We start from the raw sequence: 9,785 nt of genomic DNA, 5'->3' as shown, positions 1-9,785 counted from the left end.
CGAGGTTGTCGGTGCTGTGCATCTCGACGTCGTACTTCGCCTGGAAGTACGTCGTCCACCAGGCGTCGTTGTCGTTGACCGCCCACGTCGGATCCAACCGCTCCTCGGCGGTGAATTGAGCCCGACGAGCCTTGATGGCGTCCCTCCATTGGTCCGTGCGCGGCTTCGGCGGGCCTTGTTTACTGTTCTACTGCATCTGTACTGTCCGCAATATTACCACCATCAACCACACGCCAGTCCTGGACAGCAAAGCACTTTTCTGGCGCCGTTACTACTGCTCATACTTATTCATACCACCTGTATTTCACTATATCTTCGCCGAACTAGTGCACCTATTAGGTGTGTTGGGGACACAAGAGACTTCTTGCTTTGTGGTTGCAGGGTTGCATGAGAGGGATATCTTTGACCTCTTCCTCCCTGAGTTCGATAAACCTTGGGTGATCCACTTAAGGGAAACTTGCTGCTGCCAGCCGCCGCTGCTTGGCAGCCGCATGTCCGGCGGGACTGGATACCGGGCGTGGTACAGCGCCCACGCCTCCGGCACGGTGAGGCTGTCGCGGCTGAAGCCGTTCGCCGCGGCGATCTTGCGGGAGGACGAGCTCGACATTTTTGTGAGGAGAAGATCTGGGAGGGGGGAGGCGGCGGCGACGAGAAGGATTGTGAGCGGCGAGAACTGCAGGGCGTCTTAAAACAGCGGCGGCAGCGGGTGGTTGCACGCAATAACTCCGGCGCGGACGGCCACGCGGCCATGCACGACGAGACGCGTCCCTGCGTCGCCTGGGAAAACAGGGACGCCATTAACGTCACTTGACCAAAGATAGGCGACGGGGTTTTAGCCTTCCGTGCCGCTGACGGGTCGGGCCCGCGTCGGTTCGCCTCGCTTTTCGGTGTGTCCGGCGTCCCCGGTGCGTCCCCTGTGGGACGGGGACGGGCTCGGGGCGCCGGACACCGTATCGAGCCACGCCGGACAAAAATGGGCTTTGGGGGACGCGGCTGGAACGCATTTTTCTGTCCGGCGCGCTCCAAATCCCTTTGGGGGACGCTTTGGGGGACGCGACTGGAGATGCTCTGAGTGGTTCTACTTTTTTGTAGGCATGGACGGTCCGTCAAGTGAGGATTAGCTTGAGTGTGAGTACTCCCTCAATTATTCATTTATTCGTGGTGAATTACTTTCACAATATTTTCAGATTTTTTGAAACTTAATGTGATTTTTGAATTTTTCGGACTAAATGGTTCATTCTTTTCGCGCTGATGAAGAATCTAAATACTGGGCAGATTGTTAGTGTTAGTCTATGAAAAAAGGAATTCTAATAAGAAATTATTCTACTAAAGAATAGGAATTCTGGGCAGAGTATTAATGTTACAGTTTATGAAAAAAAGGAATTCTGATAAGAAATTGTTCTGCTAAAGAATAGGCTCCCCTTAGCTGGCTTCACACACAGTTCTCCATGCAAACTGTACCGAGCACTTGCAGAAATCGCTGTTTTGTTTTTTTGTTCCTGAACTCATCGGCTTTAGCTATGCGATTCCATTTGATGGTTAAGTTTTTAAATATAGAGGCGCTTTGTTATTACGTTTCTTTATCATGGCCACAACCATATGCCCAGTTCTGTTACACACAACATGTTTAGAGATGAGCATCCCAGACGAGCTAAACCAGCATTGTTTTCAGTCTGGTAGATTATTGACGTTACTACATAGTACTATAATAAGTAGGCATGTCCATGATCCGGATGCTCAAGCCCTCTTCCTTGGGCGAGTCATCATGGCCATGAAATCATCCATGTCCACGAATCCATCATGGTTCCTATCGATCTCTTTCACCATCTTCCGGCATTCCTCGATGCTGCACCTCTCCCCCAGCTTGAGCAGCACGTCCATCACCTCCTCTGCAGTAATTCTGCCATCTCTGTCCCTGTCGAACACGAAGAAGGCCCGGCGTATGTCCCCCAGCTGCACGCCATTCCTGTGGACCTCCATGAACTCCTCCAGGTCCATGTACCCGTCCTTGTTGGTGTCGGCAGCACAGATCATCTGCCGCGCCTCTCCCGCAGCGTCAGCTTTCTCGAACCTCTGCAGGAGCGCCTGAAGATCGCCCCTGGAGACCCGGCCAGACTCACCGGCGATCTTTTTGAACACTTTCCTCATCTCGTCGTCCTCAAGCTTGTACATCGAGAGGTCAGAGGGCAGCCGGTCCTTGGAGGACAGCAGCCTTCCGGCTGGCCGGTCAGGCTTGAACCGGAGCTTGGCCAGATTGTATTTGAAGGTCAGAATGCTCAGGTGCGACATTTTGCAACTGATTTGCTGCAGCTAGCCAGAGTTGATGAAAAAGTTTAACTCGTCTCTTCAGGCAGATTCTGCATTCCCTTCATGATGGTTTTATATGTACTGTGCGCTGAACAGAGTATGGCCAGAATACAAATGCCTGACGGCAGAAGAAAGTTACAAAAGTTGAGATTCTTCTAGAGTGCACGGAAAGCAATCTCAAAGACTCGAACAAGAAAAGAGGGCAAGCGATGGACCATGCCAACATGCAAAGCAAGAATCTGATCTCTAGCTGCTCCGGACGATACAAACCCAAAAGGTTCTTTCAAAGCTGGTCCAATTGATCTCTTATACATTTATTCTTTCCTTCTTTGTGAACTGTGATCATACATCTGTAAGTGAAAAACAAAAACGTACAATATAACTACGAAGATAAGTTTACAATGCTTAAAGAATGGCATCCTGCCCTATACCGTGTCTGAAATAGAGACTGTGTAGTGAAGAGAATCTCATGTTCAACCATCGAAGGTTGTAAACACAATCTATTCAGCACCAGTTAACAAAATTACCACTGCCAAACAGACAGCGACATCAAATTATGGTGGTCTCCCATTGTCTAACTCATCCATATTTTCAGCCCCCTCCCGATATGTAATTTTCCGAACGTAGCCTACAAAACAAATAAGATGCCCGTACGACAGACACAATGAAGAAGTCAGCACATAAATTTCTGCCAAAAGAAATGTGCAGTAGATGCAGTAGGGAAAAAAACACCATGATATGAACAAGATGCCAATATCTCCTTGTAAGAAAATAAGTTAACCCCACAAGCTCTACTGGAAGATATGATAAGCACAAGCAGTTTACTGTTCCATAACTAACATGACAGGATTTTCTGAGCAGGCACTCAGGTTCACACCCCTATCTGGGCTCTTCATAGATGCATCCAGATCCGCGCTAGCCTTTTTTTTCCCCTGTCGAACAACTTCTCCTTTTTTGTATCCCTCGCACCATACAACCTTTGAACTCTAAACTTTGCAGTTTGTTGAAATAAAATTGAGTTATACCTTCTATTTTTTAATAGAAACAGAAAACCTTCTACCTATCACCCTCCGGGTGAGTTTGAGAACTGCAGGAATACTACTAGCGAGGCTTAGGCGGCTAGTTCTTAAAGAAATCTGCCCTTTTATCTTGAGCTAATTCTCCTTATTTTAGAGCTGTTGTTTCATTTCATTCGTTGACCCGGAAGACCAACTTGATCCGATTTCATGTACCTGCGGTTTGTGATAGAATGTGGGAAAAATAGTTCTATCTATCGGGTCAGGATATTTTAAGTATTACTTTTGGTTGTTTATTACTTAATATCGTGCCCTTACCGTTAAGCTCAATAGTTGATGAATTTTCAAGCTTCCGCTGAAATGAAAAATAGTCGGCTAAGTAACCTGGTGGCGTGTTAAAACAATTTGATACTTTTAGAAGCCCCCCTATATTTCTTCTTTGTGCCATTGTTTCATACTTTTAGTATGTTTGCAATTTTTCAAGCATCTCCACTTAACCTGTAGCTGTGGGATATAGACCATAACTTCCACTCCCACTGTTTTGGTCGGATTCAGAGAATCAGGTTTCCGTGAAACAATTTAATCAAGCCTGCACAGAAGCACACGCTAGTTCATTGCCTTGGTGGGGAAGGATGCACTGTGATAATTTGCACGGACTCAACCACGGGAAAGTGTCGAGTTCCGCGTGAGTGGGAGTACTGACTTAGACTTCGAGGAGCAGGGACTCATTTTCTTATCAAAGTTCCAGTTACTCACAAATTCATACTCCCACATTATACTAGTACAGACAGCAGTTTAAATGGGCTTTGATGGAGAACAGTTCCTTAATGGCATGTCCTGAGGATATCCTACCGGCAAGAAAATATCAAAAGCAAGTTTCTCTCGTAGCCCAGCTTCAAATGTGCCGTTCTCTAACTCCGGCCGATAGTTTCTCTCATTCCTTGGTTTGGCTGAGAGAAACCAGGAAGGTGCGGCAATGGGAAAGCAGGCGCAGGCAGGAAAGAGAAAGTGTGAAATAGTACTTCTTCGTGGAAAAAAAAGGGGGATGGAAGATGGAGGTACCTTTGATGGACGGCTCGCAAGGGAGCACTGCTGAGGATTCCTCCTGTCCTCCTAGGTGAACGAACCTCATTCCCCTATCCACTTCTTTCTCTTTCTCCTTTTCCACTACTGAAATTCTCTCAACTGCCTTTTCATTTCTTACACATTGGCCTTACCTTCAAGCAGCCATTAAGGTGAGCTTTTCAAAAAATCGCAGGAGGTCTGTGTCCTGTGTTATGCTTGCATCGTACCTTAGCTCATTTTTAAGGTGAGCTAGCAAGGAGGCAGGCTATCGAGTGCTGGGGTGGAAAGGCTGTGGTTAGACTGGCCGGAGGAGCGAAGTCGCGGGGTGGTGCGCTCACCTCCTGGGCGCTTGGAGCCTCGGAGGCCGGGGCGTGATGATTATTACATGGTGCGGGGGAAGGCACATCTCACCGTGGCCGCAACAGAGATGTTTGGGTCCTTGTCTGGCCTCAAACATGGGGATGGGAGTTCGCTGCAAGCTCTAATGACACATGTGAGTGGGAAATTACTTCATCTTGTATTTTTTGTGCAACTTCATTCTGATGTGGCACGTGCAATTCTCTTCTGAACCACAGATCACTCTTGTATGGATCTTTTTGAGCGAAGTTATAAATGAGATATGTCCCTAACCAGGCCACAATCTCGATGGTAGTTTTGAAGCTGGCAAAGCTCAATGCAAAATCCAAGCATTAACTTGTGATTATTTATTCTGTCACATATAAATTCACTTCCTTTCGTTTTACTCATACATGGTGTTTTAGTACCCACAAAATGCATGTCTACTACGACAGGGCAACCATGAAGCTTTGCGCTTGCACCATGCGGATTGAGCATCACAAATGCCTGCTTGTAACTGGAAAAACTTTTACGACATTTCTCGATTGTGAAAATCAAATGGCTTTATAATAGAGTGAGTGATTCTATATTATTACTGGTACTGGCAGCAGTTTAAATGGGCCTTGATGGTGAACATTTCCTTAATAGCATGTCCTGAGGATGTCCTACAAGCAAGAAAATGTCAAAAGCAAGAAATGGGCTTTGATGTCAAGCGTCTGCAACTGTGGGCCTGCTGATGCCTTCCTACACTTCAATAAAAATAAGCTGATGCCTCCTGTCCTTGCTAGCTTAGGTTAACTCAATCAGAGGTGAGGGGTTCAATCATATATGTGTATACTCTGTAGCCCTGTAGAGCAAAAGGGGTAAACTATCACTTGTTTGCCTGATAGAAATTTTGATTATGGGATATCCAACCGGAGTAATCTTTCTTCACTTTAATATTTTTTTCTCAAGGTTTACACTCCAAATAATCATAAGCCAGTAAGGTGTAGAAGTGTTCATGAACTTCCATAATTCTCAAGGATTGCACTCCAAATAATCATAAGCCAGTAAGGTGTAGAAGTGGTCTTGAACTTCTGCAATTCTGCTATATGTCACCATTCTTTCATGTTATACAAACGCATAGATCTATTGGTAAAATGATAGGTGTCGCTAACATGCCAATTATTCAGTCCGGGATTCCTTGTGTTAACTGATTTTGCTCTCTTTGTTTGCTGAATAAATGTACAGCACCATCTCTCATCACCGTACTCTTGTTCCAGTGTGTAACTGAGAGGGGGAGGGGATATGAAAGAGAGGTTATGCGTAGAAAGACGAAGGGGCATGAGACATGCATGATTTATATTCAGACTTGTATCATTGAAGTCCTTATGTTTATTTTTTTTATGAAGATTAATTTCCTTATATGATGGTGTTTTCATGTCGTGAAAACCAAAGAGAAGTCCATGACCAGGATGTACCTTCATAGATTGAAAAGGAAAATAACGTCTGCCAGTGGCGGCTATCTGTTACTACCCATAATGTCCACATAATAAAGTGTGCCCGATGTTTTTCGTTGTCACATTTTTTGGTAGATTTCTCAATTTAGTTAAGGTTGCAGAACACGTGCCTTTGATTGTTCTTTCATTGGAATATTTCTGTACCGCATCACATGGTTAAATTTAAATAAGATAGTTTAGCAGTCTATCTATTCCCTGAATAGATACATAGACAGTAGAGAATAATGAGGTTAAGAGAAATCACAGTTGGCCCATAGTTGACTTGTTACTTCATCAAAATGCCAAGAGCTAAATAATTGTGGCATTGCACTTAAGTTTATGCAGCGCCTCATAATTTGGTATCGTTCTTACTACTTCAGGTGCGGGAGGAATATTGTTTATTATGCACCATATGTATTGGCGAATCACAAGGTTTCTCAAAAACCCCTAATTGACTCTACAACACCACAAATTGTCGACTTAACAGCAATTAGCAAAGTTATAGAGAATAAGAAAAGGGGGACTGGGGCAACACAGTGACTAATGATCCAATTCTAGATGGCAGGTGCTCTAATATCGCTTTAGTACCAACGGTTTAGATCTGCCATCAAATTTGGTGCCATTGCTGTGCCAGAAACACTTATAATTTAGCGTGTGCAAGTTTTAAACAGTCATGGGAGTCCAACAATGTTAGTGCTGGGAAGGCAGCTAATACCAAATGAGCAAGCCGTAGGTGAAGCTAAATCGTTCCCAACATCGTGATAGCAACTTCCTTGCTACTACCTCCCCTTGGTTTCCCCCGTGTTATTGCTAACAATAGTAAGAATTAACGAAGAACTGGAGACCAAGAAGAAATCTGACCAATTCCAGCGCAGGGGACACAGGTGCAGATTGTCTCCTTGCCCTTCTTCCTGAAGTAGGTGACGAGCCCCGAGCCCTGGCAGCTGCGGCACTTGCCCGTCCACTCGTACGAAACAGTTTTGCACTCCTTGAAGCCACATAAACAGGCATCTCAGAATTGGCAACCGAATCCGGCCTCAAATAAATCAACAAAAATACAGAAAGCACCGGCGGCACCCACATCGACCATGACGTCGCAGGTGAGGCGGCGGTCGAGCTCCTCCCGCGACATGGGGTCGGTGTCCGGGACGGTGAGGGGTATGGGGAGCGCGTCGACGCCGTCCACGAGGTAGCTCTCCCTGTCCCTGGACCAGCGCTCCCACCACCTCCTCTTGCGCTCGTCGGCGCCGTCCTTGGCCCTGGCGCGCACGCCCGGGTCCCGCGCCGCGACGCGCCCGCCGGAGGTGGAGGGGTCGGAGTCGGCCGGGCGGCGCGGGCGGAACCAATCCTGCGGGGAGGCGGCGCCGGTGGTGTTGGCGGCCGCGGGCGGGGGCGGGCGGGGACGGCGGCGGCGGGGCAGGGGGGTGGAGGGGTTGCTGGGGCGCAGGGGGAGCAGCTGCGTGGGGTTCGGAGGGCTCATCGCCGGCGAAGTGGCGATGCCGATGAGCGCGGTGGGAGGAGTGGGATGGATGGAGACGACAGAGGAGAGATATCTTGGCGGGTCAGGTTGGCCGGGCGGGCGGGCGACGGGCTGGCTAGCGGAGAACCTCGGGCTCTGCACGGCCTGCAATGGAACCGTTTGTGAGTTTGGGTTGGTGTTGGACGGTTGTTTTTGTTTTGAGTAAAGTCTATTTCAAACCTTCAAGTTATAGAGGGTGTCTAAATCAAACCTTGAGCTTCTAATCCCAGAAATCAGCACCCTGGATTTATTGATCCTGGTCAATTTAGACCCTCAATCGGTTTGGATGAGTTTGGCTCAAAGATCCCAACCGGGATTAACTCATTAACCCATGCACTCAATGACAAAGGTTGCCCCTAGACTGCAGGGCGATAGGAGAGCATGGTGCTGCTCACTCTGCAGCCTGCGGTGGATCGCTTAAACTGTCGCCTTGCTATGCTCCTGTGCAGCTTAGCTCTGATTTTACGTATGTTAAAAGCATCTCTACTCGTGTTCCTTGAAACTGTTCTCAAATTATTTTAGGGTGCATCAGACATATAGCTGGTCCCATCGCTTGTCTCAAATAGTCTTTTCGCATGTCGTGGTCCAATACAGCGCTCAGAGACCATCCCCGCTCCACAGGGAGCGCACCGGACAAAGCGTGAAAACGCTTCACGTGTGGTGGACCCAGGTAGACGCAGTGTAAATGTTGACATGGAAGGTTAAACCTATCGCCTACCTAGCGACACGGTGAAGCGTCTCATCGCGTATGGCCACGTGGCTATCCGCGCCGGCGTTATTACGGCCAATGCTTCTTGTCGGTTTGCTTGCCACCGATATATAAAGAGGTGACTCCTCCTTCCTTCCTTCCTTCCCGTCCCTTCCACACACCACTCGCTCCGCTCTCTCGACCGTCCCCTACAACTAGGCCTAGATCTTGCCGATGTCATCACCCCGGAGAACATCCTCGCCGCGAAAGACTTCAGGCGTGGCAGCCTCAACGTCAGCCTCATCGGGAGGTCGAACACCTGGAACAGGGAGGGCCGCATCCGCTTTTGGGGAGTACCCGAGCGCACCCTCCCTGCCATCATCGACGACCTTCGCAACGGCGGCCATAGGCTAGCAATGCCAGAGTCGCCTACGCCTTCCTCGCGTTGACAGCCGAGGAGGACAACAAGCTTGTCCTCATCCCATTCTTCTTCCTCGGGACCGGTGCTGTCAGCGCCATCCTCCCACCGCCTGCCCTTACACCGTGCCGAAGCGCGAGGTGAAGGTCGAGTACGCGACACCGCCCCAAAATCGAAGGTGCGGCAGCGGCGGTGGAATCACAATCCTTGAACCGTCGTTGTAGCAGCATAGACGCGTGGGTTCCGGCGGCAGGACCCTCCTTGCCCGGGAGCCGGAGGTGAAGGAGGAGGACGACGACGAGGAGTCCGCGGAGGCCGTGAAGGCCTCCGTCGGCAACGCCTCATCGCCAACAGCGACAACCCCAAGGACTGCTCGGGGTACAATGCGGCTACAGGGCGTCGTTGAACGACACAGACGCCTGGAGGGGCGACATCGACGACGTGACCATGTCCATCCGCGACTTCGGCATGCCACTCGTCGATCTCGTTCAAATCGGCCGCGCTTGCACAGAGTATAGTTTTAAGTTTAAATTTCATCAAATTTCGTTCAAATCCATATAATATATAACAAATTTGAAGAAATTCAACCCGTTTTCAATTAAATTTAAAAATTCTAAATTTCTATTTAGGGGATGTAACTGGGGAGCGACACGCCCAAACACAGCACCAAGCAACAACATCCCTCAAATACTCAATCTAGCGTGTTTCAGAGCGTTTTGAGGGCCACAACCGAAGATGTTCTGAAATCTCTCCTTGTGCCCCACACACACGTACGGGGGCACGAACGTGCAACCTGGCATACACTTCTCCCTTCTCAACTGAATTAACTGGACAATGCGTGTGTACTTGATTCACTACAGAGTGAGATTTAATTGGAAAGAGATGGGTCGGGATCTTTTTCCTGGTGAGACAAACCAGTCTAAGCTGCTACAGGGTCGAGATTGACCGGGATCGGTAA

General features: G+C 48.4%; 2 protein-coding genes and 1 long non-coding RNA gene across 3 annotated transcripts; 1 reads left to right on the top strand and 2 right to left on the bottom strand.

Annotated features, from left to right (window-relative positions):
- Positions 1 to 1,531: 1,531 nt before the first annotated feature.
- LOC127301846 (calmodulin-like protein 30) lies at positions 1,532 to 2,462 on the bottom strand. The gene has a single exon (XM_051332126.2). It carries the CDS (start codon positions 2,287 to 2,289, stop codon positions 1,738 to 1,740), a length of 552 nt encoding a protein of 183 aa, XP_051188086.1. The 5' UTR covers positions 2,290 to 2,462; the 3' UTR covers positions 1,532 to 1,737.
- Positions 2,463 to 2,597: 135 nt separating this feature from the next.
- Positions 2,598 to 7,787, bottom strand: LOC127301847 (protein disulfide-isomerase SCO2). Its single transcript, XM_051332127.2, has 3 exons — positions 7,284 to 7,787; positions 7,064 to 7,190; positions 2,598 to 2,935 (listed from the first exon to the last, which is right to left on the bottom strand). Exons 1-3 carry the CDS (start codon positions 7,680 to 7,682, stop codon positions 2,862 to 2,864), a joined length of 600 nt encoding a protein of 199 aa, XP_051188087.1. The 5' UTR covers positions 7,683 to 7,787; the 3' UTR covers positions 2,598 to 2,861.
- On the top strand, positions 4,743 to 6,285 carry LOC127301848 (uncharacterized). The gene is made up of 2 exons (XR_011745487.1): positions 4,743 to 4,881; positions 4,964 to 6,285. It is a non-coding gene; the product is annotated as an uncharacterized lncRNA (long non-coding RNA).
- Positions 7,788 to 9,785: the final 1,998 nt, after the last annotated feature.

This window comes from Lolium perenne, chromosome 5 (genome assembly GCF_019359855.2).
Source record: "Lolium perenne isolate Kyuss_39 chromosome 5, Kyuss_2.0, whole genome shotgun sequence".
In the NCBI taxonomy this organism is placed as follows: Eukaryota; Viridiplantae; Streptophyta; class Magnoliopsida; order Poales; family Poaceae; genus Lolium; species Lolium perenne.
Note: the sequence above shows the minus strand (reverse complement) of the source record. Positions and strands in the feature narration are given on the sequence as shown.

Excerpts from the sequence above, each read along its gene's own strand:
- LOC127301846 (XM_051332126.2), bottom strand. The coding sequence starts at position 2,289 with ATGTCGCACCTGAGCATTCTGACCTTCAAATACAATCTGGCCAAGCTC.
- LOC127301847 (XM_051332127.2), bottom strand. The coding sequence starts at position 7,682 with ATGAGCCCTCCGAACCCCACGCAGCTGCTCCCCCTGCGCCCCAGCAAC. Across the intron at positions 7,191-7,283 it reads CCTGCGACGTCATGGTCGAT|GAGTGCAAAACTGTTTCGTA; the intron begins GTGGGTGCCGCC and ends TGTGGCTTCAAG. Across the intron at positions 2,936-7,063 it reads TGTCCCCTGCGCTGGAATTG|GCTACGTTCGGAAAATTACA; the intron begins GTCAGATTTCTT and ends TTTGTTTTGTAG.